Source organism: Cricetulus griseus, chromosome 5 (assembly GCF_003668045.3).
Source record: "Cricetulus griseus strain 17A/GY chromosome 5, alternate assembly CriGri-PICRH-1.0, whole genome shotgun sequence".
Classification (NCBI taxonomy): domain Eukaryota; kingdom Metazoa; phylum Chordata; class Mammalia; order Rodentia; family Cricetidae; genus Cricetulus; species Cricetulus griseus.
Window position 1 is genome coordinate 31933707 of NC_048598.1, and position 24064 is coordinate 31957770.

At 42.3% G+C, this 24064-nt stretch overlaps 1 protein-coding gene across 1 annotated transcript in view; it reads left to right on the forward strand.

Moving 5' to 3' along the window:
- Tnn (tenascin N) overlaps nucleotides 1–24064 on the forward strand; it is a 63399-nt gene that overhangs the window by 26461 nt on the left and 12874 nt on the right. The window contains exons 10-17 of the mRNA XM_035445949.1: nucleotides 56–319; nucleotides 2943–3206; nucleotides 5987–6250; nucleotides 7309–7572; nucleotides 11285–11548; nucleotides 15942–16072; nucleotides 17539–17671; nucleotides 18064–18215. Of these exons, the coding sequence (XP_035301840.1) occupies nucleotides 56–319; nucleotides 2943–3206; nucleotides 5987–6250; nucleotides 7309–7572; nucleotides 11285–11548; nucleotides 15942–16072; nucleotides 17539–17671; nucleotides 18064–18215 (1736 nt within the window). The remainder of the gene's footprint in view (nucleotides 1–55; nucleotides 320–2942; nucleotides 3207–5986; nucleotides 6251–7308; nucleotides 7573–11284; nucleotides 11549–15941; nucleotides 16073–17538; nucleotides 17672–18063; nucleotides 18216–24064) is intronic.

A 24064-nucleotide genomic window follows, 5' to 3' on the forward strand; every position in this document is an offset into this window, starting at 1 on the left:
CTTGAGACATCACTTTCGGTTTATTAGTGGTTATTGATCAAGATTTTCCTTTTAGATATTGACAGCCCTAAAAACCTGGTGACTGAGCAGGTGACAGAGAACACTGCCACTGTGTCCTGGGACCCAGTAGAGGCTGACATTGACAGGTACGTGGTGCGCTACACCTCTGCTGACGGAGAGACCAGGGAAGTCCTTGTTGGGAAGGAAGAGAGGAGCACCATCCTGACGGGCATGAGGCCAGGTGTGGATTATCAGGTTGACGTGTGGGCCCAGAAGGGGACACGGGAGAGCAGGAAGACCAGCACCAAAGCCCCCACAGGTAATGGACATCATTCCTTTAGAATGTTACTGTTGTCATCCTGTGTGAATGGGAGGTTACATTTGTGTTTCCTTTACTGGTATTGGCCCAAATCATTGATTTGGAGAGAATCAGGATGGCAGAACATGGTCATAGAGCTTGTAGCATTTCTCAGTGCCTTTGACACATTATCTCTCTCTTTTTTGAAATAATAAAAATATTTAATTAAAATATTCAATAAATGTTACTTCTTTTTATCATCATCATTTTTTATTACTTATTCTATCAGGTTCAGTGTAACTGGATTTATGTTGAGGTCTTTGATCCATTTGGACTTGAGTTTTGTGCAGCACAACAGATATGGATCTATTTGCATTCTTCTACATGCCAACATCCAGTTATGTCAGCACCATTTGTTGAAGATGCTTTCTTTTTTCCGTTGTATAAGTTTGACTTCTGCCCAGGTCCAGCCTGTATCAGTCCTATGCTGCAGGGGCCATCTATTATGGACTGATGTCTTTGGGGCTATGATTGGAACCAGCAGAACAGCCCTGGGTCCGGCCCTGAGTGAGGGAGTGTGGATAAGGGAAAGCCTAGCTACCCAACGACATTAAGGAGAGACAGAGACATCTGGTCATCTCAGGAGGGTGCTCAGTCAATACTGTAGAGAACAGTTTATTCAAGCATCCTCTTAAATAGCTTTCCAAAAGTGGGTGTACTGTCAGGGTGTATTATCATGTATAAAACTGATATCAAATATTTCCTTTAATCCTAGAGACAATCCTAGGCTGCACGTACTCACTAGCCTTCAGGGCGGGCATAGGCTTGCCTAGGTCTTTTGTTACATAAACTAGGAGCCATTCCCCACCACCCCAGAGGTAATCAGCAGGCATCTGAAAGATAATAGGAGTTCTGAACTCCTAGAATTCTTGGCTGGGCCAATCATATTTCTGAGAAAAAACATTTGGGCATCTTTGTCAAAAATCAGGTGTTCATAGGTACATATATTCTCTTAATGAGGACCTCATGTGCAGACTAATACTTTAGCCTCCTAGTGATTGGTGGTGAGCTGCAGATATAGCTCAGTAATATAGTCCAGCATAGCATGAACAAGGCCCTGGGTTTGATCTCCTGCATGAAAGTAAAAGGACCAATGGTGGTGGGTGACTTCTCCCCAGGGCTCTTCCAACTGTGTATTCCCTTTGTGCTCAATCTCCAAATATTTCTCTTGGTGAAGAGATAGAAAGGAGATGTATATGTTAGTACTCCAGGAAAATGGCTTTCTCAGTGATCACTTTGGGGTAAAGAGAGGATGTTACTTTCTTAGTGGTAATTCTCTTCTGAGTACTGTGTTCCATTCTGAGGATTGCACCATGGATAGTTCACATAACATTTGGTAATTGTAAAGTCTTTTCATCCCTGCTTACACATTTGGTAAGAACGGCCACATTAAGAGATATTCACATATTAAAATTCACCCTTTAAAAATGCACAAGTCAGTCGATTTGGTGTGCTCACAGTTCTGTAACTATCACAGTTGTATATTACTATAGTCCATTCTTACTACCAAAAAGAAGTGAGCCCAAGTTCACATGTATCGCCAGTCACTTTCTAACCTCGCTGCCTTCAACTCTGCTAACAGGTGCTCTGTCTCTATAGAGTTCTCTGTCCTGGACAATGTTTATATATCGATTTATCTATGTGTCAGTAATCTTTATGGCCTCTGGTGAGATGCCTTTCACTTTCCAGCTTTATTTGTATTGTAACATGTATCACTATGCAAATTAGTATTTCATAGTACATGTCAGCACATTTGGTTTTCAGTTGATTAGTTGTTTGACATTTGGATTATTTTAAGTTTTCAAAGTCTATTAGGAAGAATGTTAGGACATTTGTAACATAAATATTTTTGTGCGTATGATGCTGAGGATCAAATGTAGGACCTGGTACTTGCTAGGTCAGTGTTTCACTATATTCTCACCTTTCTGTGCACAAGTTTTGCATACATATGCAATCACTTTTCTTATTTATGCAACTAAGAGTGGAATTACAGGATCATTTGGTAACTCTAACTTTAACGTACTAGGAAATACTTGTGATAGGATGCTACATGTCCACCAGCAACAGATGAGGATTATTTTGTCCTCAGAGTGTTTGCTGAATTGGCAGAGCAGGAGTAATGTCTCCATCATACATTTGAGAGTCCCCCAGTTCTATGAAGTGAGTGGTTGCCATGAGTCACGTAGCTGACATCTCGTGGGTTTGATTTTAGAAATACTCATGCACTATTGAGGTCTCTTATAATTTATTAACCTAGGCTCACATTTACAAATGAGGAAAGTAGTCAGATACCAGTTGCCCAGGCTGATGGCAGAGCTGGGGTGAGCTTCTCAGTCTACTGACTGGAACCCAAGGTGCTTCCCACCCCTCAGCTCTGCCCTTTGGATGCAGTGCTCATTCTACTGTCCTGTGCTGCCTCCTTGAGGCTCTGAGTTCAGCTGTGGAGACAAGGTCTCTGTCCATGAAGCACTGAAAATGCCCATAAGATATGGGGAAACCTTAAGAACTGGAAGCGCTCCCAGCCCAGGCCACATGCTCTTGTCCTTTGTTACCAGTGTTTATTGACCAGCTCTTTTCCTTTTAGATATTGATGGCCCCAAAAACCTGGTGACTGACCAGGTGACAGAGACCACTCTCAGTGTCTCCTGGGACCCAGTGGAGGCTGACATCGATAGGTACATGGTGCGCTACACTTCTGCTGATGGAGAGACCAGGGAGGTTCCTGTGTCAAAGGAGAAGAGCAATACAATCCTGAAGGGCCTGAGGCCGGGTATGGAGTACAAGGTTGATGTGTGGGCCCAGAAGGGGGCCCAGGATAGCAGGAAGGCCAACACCAAGGCCCCCACAGGTACGAACATTGTAGTTTGAGGATGTAACCTATTTCATGGAAAGCCTTAGAGAGGACACTTGCTATTCCTTCTGTGGCCTTGGAAGAAACCAATGATTGTAGAAGACCAGAGTGGAAGGCTTTTGTCATGCCACCCACACCATCCCTCCATGCTGTTTAAAACATCAGTTCAAAATATGGACCTCATATTCTCCTCTTGTCTCCTAAAGGCTAATGGTGATTGGCACATTTACCTACTGTTTATCAAAATGTGTATCGCCTTTGTGGTCAGTTTTTTTCTTGAAAAGAAAAAAGTATTGCTAGGATCTGTGAGTTATATACTTTATTGAAGTGAATGGCCTTTGCTGTGCTCACTTTGGGGCAGGGGAGGATATTGCTTTCTTAGAAAAAAAACCCTCGTGAGTACTGTGTTTTCTACTCTGAAGATCCTGTGACTAAATATATACAAGAACAGTTGATAATCCTAAGTTGATAATTCTCATCTGTGTTTCCTCCTCAACAAGACCTGCCCTCCCAAGGGGTTTTCACACTAAAATTCCCCCTCTTGAGGAGTCCATCTCAGGGGATTTAGCATATTCTTGACATATTCACACAATTGCACAACTACTACCACTATTTCAGTGACATCCTCAGCAAGAAGTGCCTCATACCCATCACCAGCCACTTCCCATCCTCTTTCCCTTAAGTGACAAGTGCTGTCTGTCTCTATAGATTTCCCTGCTCTGGACATTTCTCTTTAAATAAAAATATATTTTTGTTAAATCTTGAGAATTTCATAATGCACACAATGTATTTTGATCATTCCCCACTCTTCCCCTTAACTCACCCCAGATGCAACCACCACTCCCAAGTTTGCGTTGTTGTCTCTCCTTCTTCTTCATAATTCACCAAGTCCAGTTTATACTGCCCACATTCTCATGGGTATGGGACCATTCATGGTTGACTACCAGAGGCCACACCCTTAAAGACACTTTCCTAGAACCAATCAGCTGTCAATAACTCCTCAACTGGGGGTCAAATTGCATGAGCCCGTTACCCATTCATGCTGGAATGTTGACTGGCTTCATGTTGTGCATATCTTATGTAGGCAACTCACAGCTTCTAAGCTCATGATTATAGTGGTCTCGTTATGTCCAGAAGATACTGTTTTTGTTCAGGTCCTCTCCAACCTCTGACTCTTACAGTCTTTCTGTTCCTTCTTCCTTAATGGTCCCTAATCCAGGTTGTATGTGATATAGATGTCGTATTGTGGCTGAGCATTACATAGGCATTTATTCTCTGTACTGTGACCAGTTGTGAGTTTTTGCATTGACTTCTATCCACTATATAAATAAACTTTTCTGACTAGGCTGAATATTTGTTATACATGGATTCATATATCATATGGCCTTTGGTGGTTTTTTTTTTCACTAATCAGTATTCTTTAGGATCTTCCACATTATAGCAGGAATCGATTCTTAATTTCGTTAGTGAATATTTCATTGTATGGTTATATGACATTTTGTTTATTTGTCATTTGTGAATATGTGAATTGTTTCCCTTTCTACTCTTGTGAATAATGATGCCATAGCATCTGTGTGCTCGTTCCTTTCAAAGACATATATGCCTAGGAGTAGAATTTCTGGATCATTCTCTTATTTATTTCTTTATTTTTCAGTATACTATGTATGACAGTATATTTCTACAGTGTTTATACCATTTCATATTTCTACTGGAAATAAATAAGGGCTTTCTTTCTTTCCTCAGAGGAATTTGTTGAGTTGATAGTACCCCCTGTTTTATATTAAGAAAAACCCCTCAAGTGCAGTGAAATCTTTAATTTCTATAAGACATATTGATAGTTGATGAAGGTGGGATTTGATTCACAAGGTATTCATGGAATATTAACCTAACTTATAACCTAGTTTAAGGTCCACTTTTATGGAAAAGGAAACTGAGGCACAGTCAGAGCAGCTGAGCTGTCCAAGTTCATAGCTTGTTATTGGCAGAACTGGGATGAGAATCTTTGTGTACTGACTATAACTTAGTGTATTTTCTGCCCTTCAGCTGCTCTTCTGGGGTTGGGACTAAAACATAGCCCCTCTACCTCTGGATATGGTGTCCATTCCATTGTCCCCTGTGGCAAGCTTTCTTGTTGGACCATCTTTGGGGCTCCAGCACTCAAATAATGACCAGAAACTTATTGTTAATTATGAAAGTTTGGCTTTAGCTTAGGCTTGTCCTCAACTGGTTCTTATAATTTAATTAACTGATTTTTTTCCCTTTTTGGTTTTTCTAGACAGGGTTTCTCTGTATTGCTTTGGGGCCTGTCCTGGAACTCCAGGCTAGCTTTGAACTCACAGAGATCCTCCTGCCTCTGCCTCCCGAGTGCTGGGATTAAAGGCGTGCACCACTAACTGATTTTTTAAAAAGCTATGTTCTGACACATGGCTCAGTTACCTCTTCTTAGTATGGCACAAATGACTTGCTCTGCGAAATTGAGTGCCTAGATTCCTCCTCCTCTTCCCTTTTGCTGGAAGTCCTGCTTATCTCTTCTGCATAGTTTTTGGCCATTTAGCTCTGTATTAAACAATTAGAAGGCATCTTAGGCAGAGACATGTCCTTGCAGTGTAAACAAATATTCCACAACAGTCCTGTACTTCCTCTTGGAGGACCCAGCCATCCAATTGTCTCTATCTGTGAAAACTGGGATATAAGAATAGGAAACTCAGCCTAAACAGAATGGCCTCAATTTTTTGGTGTCCATTCTACTGTATACTGACTAGTACTTTTCTTTTCAGATATTGATAGTCCCAAAAACCTGGTGACTGACCAGGTGACAGAGACCACTCTCAGTGTCTCTTGGGACCCAGTACAGGCTGACATTGACAGGTATGTGGTGCGCTACACTTCTGCTGATGGAGAGTCCAAAGAATTTCTGATTGGGAAGGAACAGAGGAGCACAGTCCTGACAGGCCTGAGGCCAGGAATGGAGTACAAGGTTGAAGTATGGGCCCAGAAAGGAGCCAGGGAGAGCAAGAAAGCCAACACCAAGGCGCACACAGGTAATGACAAGCGTAGTTTAGAGTTGTGCTGGCTGTCATGACAAGTTTAGGGAAAGTCAAGTTTTAATTTCTTCCTCACACACAGATGGGTCTTGATTTTTGGAAGAACGGGTTATTTCTCCCATAATCATCTTCACACACCATCCCTTCCTTTCAGTTGGTTTCCTTATGTGTTAGATTCTCCAAACAGTCTCCAAACTGCTTGGCTGACTGTGTATACAGTTCTCTTTCCAGGTGCACGTATCTTTTGCTAGAAATGATGGTTTTGGTTTCTTTGTGAAGGATACCAGAAAATGAAAAAAAGTTACTTTAAGATTCTAGAGTTTTTGCATCTGCTGTCACAAGTAAAGGCTTGCTTTTCAATGTCCAAGTTATATTTTAATTATAAAACAAATTTGTTACTGTAAATGATAAGTCCTATGAGAGGTCTTCACTGTTATTCTAGTGGACATAAACTTGTTTGTTCCTTTTTGTTTGCAAAACCAAAGCCTTCAACCGAATCTCTGTATATTGCCTGTAGCATGCCTTGTATATAGAGCAAAGGCTTGATATTTCTTACTAAATGAGTAAGAAATTAGTTTTGTCAAACTTCTAGTACAAGTCATACCCTAGATTTTCAGATTCTGGTTGGTTGGGTTTCTACTTGATTAGGGAAGCATTCTTGGGAAGAGATGTGCATGCATGAGGCAGAAATAAAAAACAAAGAACAAACAGACAGCAAATGAACAAACCCCTAGCAAAATGGGAGTGTATGAGATGGAAAACCACAGGAAATGGAAGCTCTCACCAGTAACATGGCTAGCAATTTCTGCACCCTGGGCCTGTTAATGGTTCATATTGATATGTCATGTTGCCATCATCATTATCATCATGTATGTGTGTGTTTGTGTGTACACAGGCCATGGAACATATGTGGAGGTCAGAGGATCATTTTCTAGAATTAGTTCTCTCCCTCTCTATTTACATTAGTTTGGGGATCACACTCAGGCTGCCACAATTCTGTGCAAGCACCTTTACTTTACCCGTTAGCCCATACTGACTAAGACTTTTCCATGTAGACATTGACAGCCCCAAAAACCTGGTGACCAACCAGGTGACAGAAAATACAGCCACCATCTCCTGGGACCCTGTTCAGGCTGATATTGACAGGTACATGGTGCGCTACACATCTGCTGATGGAGAGACCAGGGAGATTCCAGTGAGGAAGGAGAAGAGCAGTACCGTTCTCACAGGCCTGAGACCCGGTGTGGAGTACACCGTCCATGTATGGGCTCAGAAGGGAGCCCGGGAGAGCAAGAAGGTCAAAACCAAGGCCCCCACAGGTAGGTAATGAATGTTGTTCATTGGGGATGTCAACCTGCAGTAGAAGATCAAACATTCTTTTCCTTTTCTTACATTGATGTGGAGTAGGTGGTAAGAGATGGGTTAATATATAGAGGTTCATCTACTACTGCTGAATGATGGCACTGGTGTTTTGGGGTCTGTAACCTCAGAGACTGGATTGTTTTAGAGGGTACCTTAATCCATTTCCTCTGACATACAGAATGCCTGTCAGAGACAAGGTAAAATAGTAAATGACAAAAGTTGTTTTGGTTTATAGTTGTAGAGTCTGGGAAGTCCAAAACAAGAGTCCCAGTGTTTTGTGGCCTTTGTCCTGTGTCATAACACATATAGACAAATGAACAGAGATGTAAGACAAAGAGAAGGCAAGAAGGTCTTGAACTTAAGCCTATACCTGAGCTGACTTGCCTGCTCCTGTGGAATAACATTAGTGCTTCTATGAGAGCAGACCTGATCATAATTTGACCATCTTTCAAAAGTTCTGCTTCTTAAAACCTTGCTGAGGGTTTTGATGTAAAAAAACAAAACAAAACAAAACAAACAAACACAAAACAAAACTAAAAACTAAAAAAAAACCCCACAAAACTTACATTCACTTTTTTTTTTTGTTTTTGGTTTTTCAAGACAGGGTTTCTCTGTGTAGCTTTGGAGCCTATCCTGGCACTCTCTCTGGAGACCAGGCTGGCCTCGAACTCACAGAGATCCGCCTGGAGTACTGGGATTAAAGGGGTGCGCCACCATCGCCCAGCTCCATTCACTTTTAAAGAGAAAAAAGTACTGTAACAGACCCACTGCTGAGAGGTCCCACTAATGCCTTGAAGCCTTTTCCATAGCATTTGTCCTTAACTGTTATTTTCCCAGCTACTGAGAATTATATGAAGTAATGTAAAATGAATATAAAAGTTATAAAATTATTGGACTAAAGAATTGTTTGAGATGAGCTTTCTGTTAGAGTTGACCTAATAGAAGCTGTATGGTATAAAGTTACAAACATCACCTTGGGAAGTGGGGGCTCTGTGTCCAGTTAGTTATGTGGCTAACTTTTCATTGCCATCTTTTACGTGCTGTGTCTAGGGATAGAGTGATGAGCAAAATATTATGTTCTCTGCTCTCCTAACATCCAGTAGGAGAGGCAGACAATAAAAAGGAAACTTTATAATTGTAAATTATGATAAGCCCTATGAAGGACATGAAAATGGTGTAGGCCTAGAGAACGGTGGGTTGGAAGGCCAGTGCTTAAATGGTGTGAGTAGTCATAGAATATGCACTGTCAGACACACCAGACAAATGGCTAAGCAAGAATGCAGTTTATATAGAATAGCAGAGTGTAAGCACTTAGGGCTGACATGGTAGCTTGCTCTGTGCAGGACACCAGGCTCCTTGGCTGTTGTATATCAGTCACCTTAGGGAATTGTATTCATTTACTTGGTAAACATACAGCTGTATTCCAGCCAGGGGAAGGGGCCTTGGAAAGGGCAGGGTATGACTTGAATATTACACACATCAGTTTTCAGAATTCTCTCTCAGATCCATAGTGCCAGGCCTCATTGCTAGGCAGTCTGGGAGATGAAGTCCTCAGAGAGATGACCATATGCTTAGCTTTAACTCTGCTATACTATCCTGTTAAATTGTCCTCTAAAACTAAAAACAGCCTAACATAATTAGTTAAATACAAGTAAAATCATTATTAGCTCATTCAGACTAAACATATTACAAATCATCACTAGCCACCAGAATAATGGCTATGTGTTGGGCAATATTGAGGGGAAGCTGGCCAATTCTGGCTTAAGTAAGAGCATATGTTAGGAGTCTAATCTGCAGTGAGAGTATTGAGTAATGGAAATAGTTAAGTATCATTGGAGCAAAAGGTGTAGGAGCAATTGTCCTGAGATGAGGCGGTAAGGAGCAGAGGCATCGGGTTACACAGGAGAACATGGTGCCTGAAGGAGGAGCTGCACCATATCTCTAGAATACAGACACAATGCAGTATTCACTTAAGAACATTTTTCAGGACACAGAATAAGTTGAAGAAATGACAAAGGAGGAAGTGGAAAGATCAGTAAAGAAGTTACTAGTAAAGTCTGGGTGAGGCAGTGATGGTTTGCACAAGGATAAATGGCAATAGGAATAGAGAAAAGGGGTTGACTGGCAACATATTTTGGAGATATAAGCAACAGTATAACTGTCTGGTTTGAACAAAATGAAGATTTCTACTTTTTTAGAAGATACTATGTTTCGAGAAAGGAGGATGAGATATTTGTCTCTTTAGGGAGGCAATCAAGACTTAAATATTGAAATCTGAGCTACAGGTGAGATTCTTTTGCTAGGTGAATGGATTTTTTTTATTAGTTCCACAGATATAGACTTGGTGTATGAGATCAGCCAGGCATTGTAGTTGCTATGCAATAGTACATACAAACCAGGGACTTACAATTGATCTCTTGTTCCACATGGGTAGCCAGTAAATATTTCAAGCCACAGACATGGTAGGATCATGGTAGTAAGAAATGGGGAGGGAAGGGAGAGAGAGGAAGGGAAGGAGAAAGAGTGAGAGAGAGAATGAGAGACATAAGATCCAATATTTAGATGCTACAATATATGAAGATTGCAAGCAAAGAGCAGAGGAAGAGTTGCTGATGAACTTAAAAGAGCATTGGAAAAGTGTGAAATTATGGAAGCCAAGAGCAGAGAGTGTTCCAAGAATGGAAGTGATCTGTTCTGTAAAATGCTACTTAAAGACTGAGTAAACCAAGGATGTTGTGTCCATTATAGAGTTGTCCATACAGAATTTTTTTATGACCTATACTAGCAGATTTGGTGCAGGACCATTCTGGAGTTGAATGAGAGGTGAGTGATGAGATATACAACCCTTCTCTGGTTTGTTGGTAAAGAGGTGCAGGGAAACGGGGTGAAATGTGGAGAGAGGGGAGATCCTAGAGCTTGGTTTCCTGAGATTGAGGGTGGAGAAGAAAACATTGGTCTTCAAGAGATAGAGAGAGGAAAAGAAGAAATCCCTGGAGATGGTGGGGGACCTCAGAATTCAGAGCGGAGAGGTCTTGGTTTGAAAACAAGAAATGGGGACGAGAGTCTTCATTTCTCTTCTTTTATATGTCAAGGGGGCTGGAGGGTAGTTGATGAATCATAGTAGGTGCAATGGGGAGAGCCTATAGAAGGTTGTTCCAACAGTGGTTTCAGTGGCTTACCTAGTTCAGATTTTCATTGTGATGCTGGTGAAACTGGAAGGACAGAATGTTTCCAGATTGATAAATCTAAAGAAGATCTGGTTCCTTCTGTTGTAATATCTAGTGTCTTGTTTCCCTGGAAAACGGAAACTTGGAAACTGGGGGACTCTTACAGCCCCCTTCTCCTCTCTCTCTCTCTCTCTCTCTCTCTCTCTCTCTCTCTCTCTCTCTCTCTCTCTCATTTATTTTTTGAAATAGGACCTCACCATGTAGACCTGGCTGTACTAGAATCTAGGCTTTTCTTGCCTCTGAACTGTTGGGATTGCAGGAGTGGGCGTCATCTCTGCTTTACTCCTGTATTCATGAGAATTACACAACTATTAATGATAAAATTCTACCAGTAATAATTATAATGTTATTGGCTCTCTTGAATGGAGGCAAACTTGTGGAGGGGGTGATGAGATGCCTTTCCATGGTTCTAAAGTCAGCCTTTTCTAAATCTTAAAAAAAGAAATTGACAGCCCCAAGAACTTGGTGACCAACCGGGTGACAGAGAATACAGCCACCATCTCCTGGGACCCAGTGCGAGCCACCATTGACAGGTACATGGTACGCTACACATCTGCTGATGGAGAGACCAAAGAGATTCCAGTGTCAAAGGATCAAAGTAGCACAGTCCTGACAGGTCTGAAGCCAGGCATGGAATATACCATCCATGTGTGGGCCCAGAAGGGGGCCCGGGAGAGCAAGAAGGCTGACACTAAGGCCCTAACAGGTACTGTGACACTTTGCTCTTGCCAAGAGTGCATCTTCCTCTATAAATAGGTTGAGAAGAGGAGGAGGGAGATGATTGCTTTATCTGAAGATGTTTTCCAAAGTGGTACTCATTGACCTTGTTTGGGTGTTTATGTTTTTATGTGTATGCATGCATGTGTGCAAGTGCATGGAGGTCAGAGGTTGACATGGGGTGTCAGTTGCTCTTTACATTATCTTTTGAGATGGTCTCTTTTTGATTTGTCTAGGCTGTCTGCTCAGTAAAGCTCAAGGGATCTGCCTGGCTCTACTGCCTCTGCTCTGAGATTACAGATATGTCTATTGTCCCTGGCTTTTTCTGTAGGTAGTAGGGATCTGAACTTACATGCTCATGTGTGCATGTAAAGTACTTTACCCACTGAGTCATTTTTTCAGCCTCATAGTTATCTCTTTAACAGGTCAGGTAGGATGGAGGGTACATGGTGCAACATTTGTGTAAGTTATTCTCCCTCAGGCCTATCTTCTGACTCCCGATACCAGGATCTCTGTCCCTGCTTTGTACTAGAAATGGTGTTGGGTCTCAGTTCCTGCTGGGAGAAGAAAGACACACAAAGTTCTAGTTTCAATCTTCTAAGGGATAGGGGTGGAGTTGGGGGTAATGGTGGAACACGCTTCTCTATGTCACCATCTGTGGATGATCAAGGGTGCCTGGGTTGTATGGGAATGTGTAATGGGGGCTCTGGCCATAGATGAGCATTATAGAACTGGGCCTCTGTGGGACCCTGTTATGATAAGTTTTTACTCCATCCACCCAAGCCCTGTCACCACAAGGACACCCAGAATAATACACAGAGTCTTATATTAGTTTACAATGCTGCTTGGCCAATTGGCTAGGATTTCCTAAATGCTAGCTCAGTCTTTATTTAATTTTTTTTGCAGAATTTTTTATTTGAATTAGAAACAAGATTGTTTTTACATGTCAATCCCACTTCCCTCTCCCTCCCCTCCTCCCATACCCCCCCAACTAAAACCCTACCTATCACATATTCTTTCTGCTCCCCATGAGGCCTTCCATAGGGCGTCAGGGTGTCATCAGAGTCTATCGTATCCTTTGGAATAGGGCCTAGGTCCACCCCCGTGTGTCTTGGCTCAGGAAGTCAAGTGGAATGGGCTCCCATAGTCCACACCTATACTAGGGATAAGTACTGAACTACTACAGGAGGTCCCATAAATTTCCGAGGTTTCTTCACTGAAACCCATGTTCCTGGAGTCTGGATCATGCTGGTATCCCAGCTATCAGTCTGGGGACCAAGAGCTCCCCGATGATAAGGTCAGCTGTTTCTGTGGGTTTCACCATCCTGGTCTGGACCCTTTGCTCATCACTCGTCCTTCTCTGCGAATGGATTCTAGTTCAGTTCAGTGACTAGTATGCTTCTACTTCCACCAGCTGCTAAATGAGGGCTGTCGGGTAGCATATAAGTCAGTCATCAATCTTATTATCAAGGGAGGGCATGTAGGTAGCCTCTCCTCTGTTGCTTAGATTGTTAGCTGGTGTCATCTTTGTAGTTCTCCAGACATTTCCCTAGTGCCTGATTTCTTTGTAAACCTAAAATGTCTCCCTCTATTATGGTATCTCCATTCTTGTTATCTTCTATTCTTCCCTATTCAAACTTCCTATTCCCTCATGTCTTCCTTACCCCTCCTCTTCTCCCCTTCTCATTCTCCTGGCTCCCCCCCTTCCCGTGCTCCCAATTTGCTCAAGAGATCCTGCCCCTTTCCCTTTCTCCAGGGAACCATGTATGTCTCTCTTAGGGTCCTCCTCCTTGTTTACTAGCTTCTCTGGCAGTGTGGATTGTAGGATGGTAATCCCTTATGTCTAAAATCCACATATGAGTGAGTACATACCATGTTTGTCTTTTTGTGATTGGGGGACCTCGCTTAGAATGGTTTCTTCTAGTTCCATCCATTTTCCTGCAAATTTCAAGATTCCATTGTTTATTTTCTGCTGAGTAGGACTCCATTGTGTAAATGTACCAAATTTTCTCTATCCGATTTCCACTTGAGGGGCATCTAGGCTACTTCCAGTTTCTGGCTATTACAAATAGTGCTGCTAGCTCAGTCTTAATTATCATAGATCTATATATTTTATAAGACTTATCGAGGATACCTTCCACTGGTGTCCTCTTCCCGGGCTCACATGACTGCTCCAGTGAGAGGAAGAGAAAGAGCAAGAGAAAAGGAACGACTTTTTCTTGTCCTTACTTATATATGAGCCTGCCTGCTATTTCACTTCCTGCCTATATCACAAGAATTCTTTTTACTACATTTCCCAGAATCCTCCTCGACTCCTAGTCCCACCTAACTTGCTGCCTCATTGGCCAAACAGTGCTTTATTCAACAATCAATAAGATAAACATACACAGAACCCAAAGGACCCAAAAGGACCCAAAGTCTGTGATCCCTTCAGGCATTCTGAACAAGGTCCATTTATCTCCTCTATGGTCAGTAGAGTTGCCATACATTTCTTAATGGCTTTTATTAGGTAAAATTAACTAACATAACCCCACACACATTAACATATGCAAATGAAAAAACTCATACTAGAAAATATGTATAAAACAAAACCCAAAACAAACCCCAAATTATCCATTTCCCTCATCCTAGATTTCCTAGAATCCTGTGTGGCTCTCCAAAAGCAATGACAGCTGTTGTCTTCCTTCTTCATCTCCTCCATTACTGTCTTCCTCTCTCCCACTCATCCACCATTCCTCCTTTATCTTCTCTTTGCTTTCCTTTCTCTAATTTAAAACAAGAAAATTACATTTCTCTCTCTTTCTATGTATGTATGTGTGGGCGTGAGCATCCACAGCGCACATACGGAGGTCAAAGAACAACTTACAGGAGTTGGTTCTCTCTTTCCTTTATGTAGGTTCTGGGATTGAACTCAGGCTGTCAAGTTTGGTGGCAAGCACCTGCTGGCAGAGCCACTTTGCCAGCCCCACTTTCCCCAATTTTAAAGACAATAATGAAATTTTATCTTCCTGCTTCATAGAAATATGGCAGTAACCAAGTCAGACATCTCAAGTCCATAGCCAGGGGACAGTTGTTAGTCAAAGAGGAGGAGGCAGAAACTACCTTAAAATATTTAAATAGCTATGCCCCACTTTGATTCTGAAGGAAATTCAGTCTCTCTATGTGATGGATAAAGTATGATCCATGCCAGATGCTATGCTTTGGAAAATCAAACCAAGCTGATATTACAGAGACTCAAAATTTGTCAAAACAACCTAATTCAAAACAACAGCTGTCTGATTTCTATTAAAATACTGCAATTCAGTTCTCAGTTGAAATGCTACTGGGGAGAAAATAGCCTGGAGATGGCTTTTTGGGAAGTTCTAAATTAAAATCGCCTTTTATGATTTTTTTCAAAATGGAAATTTCCATTCATATCTTGTTTGCTTACAAAATATGAACATTCTATCCAGCTTTGGTGAGAATTAGTATTTTTGCTGAGCTTTTGTTTTCCTGGTCTTCATGTACATGCTCACATACATGTGCATGCCCCCTGGTACATGTTCACATACCTGTGCATATCCTTTGGCATTTGAGTGGGCAAGTCCATACAAGAAAAAGAAAATTTCTGCTTTGTCTGTACCCTTCCTAGTTAACATCCCTTCCACCTCTCTTTCTGAGACAGAGTCTCATTCTTTAGTCTAGGAAAACCTCTGGCCTCAAACTCTCTGAAATCCTCCTGGCTCAGCCTCTTTAGTACTGGAACAACAGGTATTCGTTACTGCATCCAATTTCTTTCTGTTTTAACATACAAACATTTTTTCTTATTTCTGTATTGGGTATGTATTGAAGGCCACACATTTAGATGGTTTAAGAAATAGAATTTTATATCTTTATACTAACTTAATTTTATCCTAAGTCTCCTTACACATTATGGTTCCTAATCTCTGCATGTAAGTTTTGGGGATTTCTCAGTGCTGGACATTAGAGGCATGTCGTCTTTTCATTGCCTCTGCAGACAATGTCCTCAGAGTGATCCCTAGGTTCCGTGTGTAGAGCCCTTTCTAACCTGTGGCTCTCATCCTTCCAAATCACACAGGAAGCTCCGCTACATCTAGAACCCATGTGCCAAATTACACTGTTTATATTTACCACTACAGGGGAAACAAGGCCCAGGGTCCCTCCCACTAAAGAATACTCAAAGCCATATTCCTAAATCCTCTTGACTCCCACAGGTCCGTACTTTTAGAAACAAAGGCTAGAAAGGCTCTGAGCAAGAACAGGACTACCAACTGCTTAAAGGCAGGAAGAGAATTGGGAAATACATAGAAAGAAAATAAAAACAGATCACTTAAAATTATGCATGTTTTATGAACAATTATTACCTGACTTCTCATTTACAGAAATTGACCCTCCCAAAAATCTTCGTCCATTTGGGGTAACACATTCTGGTGGGGTACTGACCTGGATGCCCCCCTCTGCTCAAATTGATGGCTACATTTTGACCTACCAATTCCCAAATGGCACAGTGAAGGTATGAGAATTTCTTGTATTTCTCTTGGTGACTTCTCTTCACAGCCTGCCTGGAGAACAAGTTGGCTTGACTTGTTGATCCCTCATTGCTAAGTGATGTTACCTGTGAGTACTGTGTTTTCATCGCAAGGACTAACCTCTGTGCCTGCTCCTCGCCGGCTAGTACACATTTGCTGGGTGTGCATAGATCCCATTTTATCATACACTTGTTCAGTGTTTATTTTGCAGTTCTAGGGGCTCAAACTCAGGGTGTGCATACCAGGCACGCTGAGCTCTACTGTCAGTCCTGATATTGCTGCTATTTCCTCCTCCTCCTGCTCCTCCTCTTCCTGCACCATCTCTGGCTCCTCCTTCTGTACCTTCTCCTCCTGCCCCTCCCCCTCCCCCCTGCACCACCTCCTTCTCCTGCTGCACCTCTTCCTGCTGCTCTCCCTCCTCCTGCTGCTCCTCTTGCTGTTTTTCCTTCTCCCCCCACCCCTCCTCCCCTTCTATAACTTGTTGTGTCTGCGTCATACATTTCAGTTCCAGGAGGACTGAGACCTTTTTTGTCTATTTTTGTATCTAAAGCATTTAGGACAGGGCTTAGCATGCAGTTGGTGTTAATATTTTGTTTTATTTTATTTTTGGTGATGGTGAGGATTGTACTCAGGGCCTTGTATGTGTTAGGTAAGTGCTCTACCCCGGAACTATGTCCCTAGCTGTTTTTAATATTTTGTTTTGAGATGAGGTCTCACTAAATTGCCATGCTGACTTAAACTTGAATTTTCCCTGCTTCGGTTTGAAAGCAGCTAAGATCAGAGGTATGTGTCACCATTCCTGGCCACCAATAAACATTCACTGAATAACTAGATGACCATTATTTCAAGGGCTATTCAGGAATCACTGAAGTCCAGCAAAGTTTCCAAATTTAGTCACTAGAAAATTGTCATTATCTCTCTTTGGCAAAAAATAAGCAAGCAGATAAATAAGAAATAAGAAGGAAAACAAAGGACACTGATTTATTCATTGTTACAATGGGTGCACCTGACTGTCCTGCTTGGAGTGTTAGTCCTACGTTTATTATAGAGTAAAACATATTCCAAAGGATTTCTTGAAATACCAACAACTTCTGTGTCTCACAGATCTGATAGCCAGTTTTGTCTTCTCTTTTAAAGCATGTTCTTAGTCCAGCATTGTCAGTCTGCTGCTGATAGCACTGGCTATAATCAGTGTCTCAACAAGTATCTGAAGGCACAAATCCCTAGGCAACCTGAATTTTTTTCTCCGGTGGTGGCCATGCATGACTTTGGCTCTCAGCTAGCCCTCTAGCAGGGCTGACTCTCCATGGCATGGTCCTACACGGAAGTGACTGAGACTCACTGGGATTCTGGAGAGCTTCTGATGTCATGTTAGTAAATGCTGTTGATGCCCAGGGTGCTAGGAAGAGAAACTGAATCACCCACTGTCTGTTACCTCCTTTGTTTGTAGGAAGTGCAGCTCCAAAGAGGTCAGCAGAGGTTTGAGTTGCAAGACTTGGAACAGGGTGTCACCTACCCTATTTCCTTGGTTGCCTTTAAGGGTGATCGCCGGAGCAGAAGTGTATCCACCACCCTGTCTACAGGTAATATGGAATCCAGCCTTTTAAATGACAATAAATAGAGGCAAGTATTGGAGAGGCCTGGGAGGAGCATGGAGTTATGGAGAAATAAAAGTGGGGTTATGGATTCTAAACAAATCTACCCCATAGTGAAGGGACTAAAGAGGGTAAAACTGAGTGTTACACCTGGGAGAGTTAGTGACGCAAAGCTAACTTAAAGGTGCTTTTGCAGAATTGGTGGGAACAGAGGGGTTAAGAAAACTAATATGTGAGCCAAGAATTGGAACAAGCAAAATAGTGTAGGATGCAATGAAATAATTTCTGAACAAAGTAAATTGCCTTGTAACAGAGAAAGCTGTGTTGTCTTCTCTTCTTTCCTTCCCTTCTAACAACACTGTCCTTCTGTTTGGTCTCAGTGGACGCCCGTTTTCCACACCCCTCAGACTGCAGTCAGGTTCAGCAGAATGCCAATGCTGCCAGTGGTCTCTACACAATCTACCTAAATGGCGATGCCAGCCGGCCCATGCAGGTTTACTGTGACATGGACACAGATGGAGGCGGCTGGATTGTGAGTCCTAACGGTGTCTAGAGGAGCTCCGTGGAATACCTTATTTCTTAACCTAGGGAGATGGTCACAGCTACCCTATGGAGGTTCTCTTTCTTCCCTACTGGTTGGGGAAGGAGCTTTAATGGCTTGCAATTGTTTGGAAAGAGATCTTAATCCCATTGTAAGGAGAGAACTTAGGGCTTAACACTGGTCACAGAAACAGGCTTGGCTAAACCAAGGCTAATGATTATGAGTTTATCAATAGCTAATAATGCCTGGTGTATGTGTATTATTCCTATATTCTACCCCTTCAAAGCACTTAAAAAAAAAAAAAAACTAGAGCTTCAGTTGGGTGGTGGTGGTGGTGGTGCATTCCTTTAATCCCAGCACTCGGGAGGCAGAGGTGGGCAGATCTCTGAGAGTTCGAGGCCAGCCTGGTCTACAAAGCTACCTACAAAGAAACCCTGTCTCGAAAAACAAACAAAAACAAAAACAAAAGAAAACAAAAATCCCCTATCGATTCACATTGTGCTTTAGTGTGAAAGGATTATTATTCTTGTCTTAAAAAGAGGGAAGCTGAGGCTTACAGAGAAAGACCTTTGGTTGAGTTGGTCACACATGTCAATGACATTGCTGGAACCACATTCCAGGAGTCACATCTGCTAGATCGTTGGTCTTTCTGATGGCTCATCTCACATCAACCAAGATGTAAATTCATGGCTTCTTTGATGGATTAGTCCTCTGAACGGGGACCTGGTCTGGGGTCTAGACTTTGGCTCTTTAGGACAGAAAAACCACTCTAGGGCTTTGAATCGAAAGATGAAGATGAGAGTCGGGGAAGCCTGGTCGTGTCTAGCTGCTCCCTTCTATTGGGAGGTCTTATTCTCTTGGGCCATTGTCTGCTTACACTACACCGCTTCTATCATTGCTTGCTGTTTCAGTTCTCTGATGAACCTTTGAAGATTGCAGGTGGATCGTTTTTCTCCCTCACTTGGCTTCTTCCTGTGTCTGAACTGATTGAGGCTCTTATTTTCTCAAAAGATGGGCAGCCTTCACCCGCTGTGCATTGTCACCCATTGTGGGAAAGAGAAAGCCTGGTGTCATAGTGCCCAATTATGTTCATTTACACGTTTTCTCAGGGCTCTTGAGCAGCCACAGGTGAAATGATATCATCTGGTGAGCAGCGATGAAGAAAACTTAATATCTGCACAGGTGGCAAAGGATAGTTGAAAGTCTGTTTCATACAATTGGTTGGATGGCAGAAATGCTCGATTTATAAAATAACACAACAGATTGTAACATGGGTGGTCTCCCACCTGAGCAGACCCATAGGGCTGTGCCTGCTGCTTTTCATCAGTACCATTGTAACTCTAAGCATCAGTCTGCTCCAGCCCACAGCCCAATTTCCTGCCATTGTGCCTGTAATTGACCATCGGCAGGATGGCTGCACTGTTTAGTGTGGCCTTTTTGAAAGTCAGGCTTATACAGGGGAGGAATCATTTATCTAAGGCAGCTGAGAGATAGAGATAGATTAAAAAGATAGATAGACAGATGATAGATGGATGATAGATAGATAGATTAAGATTTGTCTCTCTGATTGCACAACCCATGATACACAAATATTTAGTGAGTACCTACTATGTGTCAGATGCTGTTTCATAGACTAATGAACAAGTCAGGATGCCTGACTTCAAGGACCTTACCTTCTGCATACTCGTGCAAATGAACCTGACTCATACACAGTCTGTTATAAGACCACTGAATTCACTCATCCCATTTCTTGTTTTTTTTTTTTTTTTTTTTTTGGTTCAAGTGTCTTCTTTCCCTGAAAGATGACCCAGACTTCCTTTGAGCTTTTAACATCCTTTTATGGAAGTCGTTCTTTGTCCCAGGCAGCAGGAACCTAATTCGATGACTGGGCAGAAGGACTTTGCCCCGAGGCAACCTAGGCTGCCAGGAGGAGGCTGGAAAGAACATCAGGGAACACTTAAAAGTCTCCAATCTTTCCATCTTGGAAGTCTAGGGCTGCATCAGAGGCTCTTTCCACAGGCATTTAAATGCAATCTTGACTTTCTTTCCTGATCTAGTCATTCAAGACAGTGAGTAACATGTCTAGTACAATGACAATGCTGGATTGTAGAACTCTCTTAGGATATTTTCTCACCTGTTAAGACTTACTTCCTTTTACTATTCTTACATAGTTCATTACAGAGCATTTTAATCCATGAATAGATTGAAAGCCGCAATCAAAGCCTTCTGATCAAGATGTATAAATTATCTGTGTGGTCAGTATATTTAAATATAACATAATAAAATGCAAAGTAATAATCATTGAGATATAATAACAACTTAATGTTATCTGTTTGTGCCAGACTCTGCTATTTCATGATTTGCCTCCATTTAAGCTCTTAGGTGATAGGGGCTAGTTATACCTTGATCTGACAGTTTAGAGAAAGTGAAGCTTGGGCTGTGGTTATGGCTTAGTTGGTAAAGTGCCTGCCTAGCATGTGTGCAGCCCTGGTCTGTTCTCTGGCACCACAGAAAATTGGATGTGCTGGCCCATGACTGTAATGCTAGCACAGGGGAGGCAGAGGCAAAGTGAGTGGGATTAGAAGTTCAAGATCATCCTGGGCTACTTGTGAGTTTAAGACCAGCCTGGGCTACATCAAGACCTTGTATTTAGGGAAGAAATGAAACTAGCTAACTTAAACATGAAATTAGCCAGCGTAGCCAACAATACATCTAGTAAGTGTGGAGATTTGAGAATCAGTTTCCCTGGACATAATGGGCCATTATTTAAAACAAAACAAAACAAAAAAACCCAAACCCAAAACATGCTCATTGACTGGAAATAGAGACATTGCTAATGCATCTGTCCTCAGAAGGGCAGGCTCAGAATCAATCCCAGCCTTGGAGTGGGAATAGGGAAGTGTCTGTACCACATCCAGCCTTGGAGTCAGTTGTCTGTGATATAAGAGGAATCTGAGAGCTGGGTTGACCCAGACTCCTCACCAGGAAACTAAGTGCTCCTAATGCTACCTGGGAAATGGACGTGGGAGGGCTAGATTTTCAAACATTCTCACTACAAGGTAGGACTGTGTGCTGCCCTTGCTTGAGTCACCAAATGGTTGTGTGAATATGGCTAATTTTCTGAGCTTCCCCATCTGTGAAATGGCATCGTTCCTTTTTCCCTCAGAGTCAACACTCAATAGATGTCCAGTAAATGGTTGTTATAAAAGTAAGTAAAGGAAGAATGAAGGAAGCCCTCCCCCTCCGCTGCCCCCCCCAAAGGAATGGAGAAGCTTTAATGAATGGGCAACTGAGAAAGGCAGACTAAGAACAGCTGTGTTAATGAACAGTGTTAATACTGTGTGTAATGGCTTGCTGTAATTCTTGCTGAATTTTGCTCATCAGCTGATTCCATTCATAGGACATTTTTTGTAGGACATGTACCGTCTCATCTAGTTTTCCCAGAAATGGTGTGGTAGACTTTTCTTTCCCACTTGAATCTCTGCTTTACAGTGAGTTGGCTGAGAACAGAAACCAAAATGACTGACTCACTATCCCCTTTGCCAGGAAGTGTCTGTGGCTAACTTGGATGGAGCCTGGAACATTCTCTTCCCACGGGTGGCTTTGTTCAGTACCTCCTAGGCCACAAAGCTGTACTGGTGCTTCAGAGGGAGTTATTGTGAGCACCCATGTGGGGGTTAGTGTGAGCGCCCATGTGGGAGTTAGTGTGAGTGCCTGTGTGGGACTTCAGCAGGGTCTGGATTCTCACCTTTCTCACTCACTCCTCCTAGAGAAAAATGTAAAGATCACACAACCATTAGGCTTACTTGTCCAACTTAGGATCACAGATAGTATTTTGTGTTGGGACTTCTTCATTTAGATGAGTACAAGGGAATATATGTAGAGATACAGTTCTAGTTTTTGGTACGTGGTTTCTAATCATTACTGAGTGGGCTAGGATGGCTTTTAGCTTGGCTCTCATGTTCAAGTGGACTGATATGCATTGCCATTTTCAATACTGTGTGCAGGTGTGTTTGGGTGTAGGGACTTTTCAAGTTTATTTCATATAAAGGAGACTGATTTACTCCAAGGGGAACTGACCTCCTTTTCAAATAGAGATCTTTTTTGTAAAGAAAGCAACCCATTCGTCTAAAATAGAGCCCAGATCACTCTCCATTTTCTCATTTTCCATTCATTGCTCAGCCCATCCCTGCCTGGCTTCTTGTTTCTCTAACACACCTCTTGCTGAAGTAGCTGGTGATTTCCATGTCACTAAATCCCAGGGGGTTTTGATTTTACATTCCTTCATCTCTCGTCAGTATTGGACACCATTGACCATTATTTCTCTTTGTGGCTTTTGGGATTACATGTTTTTTGTTTTTTTCTAGTTTTCTTTCTGTGTTCCTACTTGCTTCTTTTCTCCTTAATGAACTCATCCATGCCCATGAGCATGTTGGAGTATCTCCCAGTCCCCCCCCCTCGCCTTCATTTTCCCCTGAGTCTCAGTGGACCTCTATATACATTAGGACAGAATGGTTCTGCTGCAGCAACAAACCACTCTCTCATTCTCATGCTCTAATGCATAAGAAGGCATGCTTACGTGTGCGATGCCTTCTGTAGGTTTGGCAGTCATCACTTAGAGTGGTGACTCAGCAGTTTAGGCTACTTCCATTTTGTGGCTAGGACATTTAAATATGTGGCTTCTACCATGGCACATGGCAGTGAAAGACAGCATGGAGAACTCTTGTCCCCTTAACAGCCTTTTGGGTAGAAATAGTCACATCGCTCTTACTAACTGGAAAGAAAGCTGAAAAGTAGCCTCTGTTCTTGGGACAAGAGAATGAAATGACTTGGCAAACTCCTACAATTTTCCCCACATACACCCTCACCTTAGGAATCAAGCCTAGGTCTCTCTTATGTACCCTAATCCCTTCAACTGCATACATGAGACCTTTCTTCACCAGGAAACCTCAGAAAGAATTCATACTGGACCAGAGATGTAGCCCAGTGGTAGAGCACTTGCCTAGCACACAAAATCCTAGTTTGATTCCCAGTACAGCTAAAAAGAAAGAGAAACAAACAAACCCCAACTCTCACAATGTCCCCAAATGAGCTTATGATATACTTGCAAAAGCTGCCTCTCTCAGAATCTCCCTTCTGCAAGAGCAGTTGAGTAATTCTTATAGAACAGGAGTGCCTGTGGTGGGGTTGTGTAGTTTATGAAGTCCTGAAAACATTTACTGGAATTCCAATAACCAATCAACTCATATGTGTGAGCTCTCAATACTGGCTGTCTTTTTTCAAGTCCACACTCTGTTACCATACCTGTCAAGTTTACCTTCTGTCGACTTCTGTCCGTCCTCAGGGGTAGCTTCTTGTCTAAGTTGCCATCCCATGTCAGCAGCACACTGCAGTGGTCTCCAGACTGGTCATCTTTCTTCCACTCTAGCCGCTGGCCAGGCTCTTCTCTACATTGCAGCCAGAAGGATCCGGAGAAGATCCTATTTCCTGCTTAGAATCCTCCTAAATTACCATTGCTTTTTTACTTTGGGCCAACATCTTCAACCAAATTGAATCCCACCAGGGTTGGTCTTTGCCCATATTCCAACCTCTCTCCCATTCCTTCCTAATGAGCACCCAGGACCACCAATGGCCCAGCCTTCCTTTCTGTTCCTGATGCTGTTGCTTACCCTGCAGTCCTCAGATACTTTCCATGGGAGTGTTCTTGGCTCTTGTTTAGGTGCAGTCCCTCTGTATCTTTCCTTCATAGCTCTTATCATGGATTTAATTGAATCTTATTCATTTGATTATTTATTTCATGTCTATCTTATTTACCAGACTGTTTGATCCATTTGGACAGG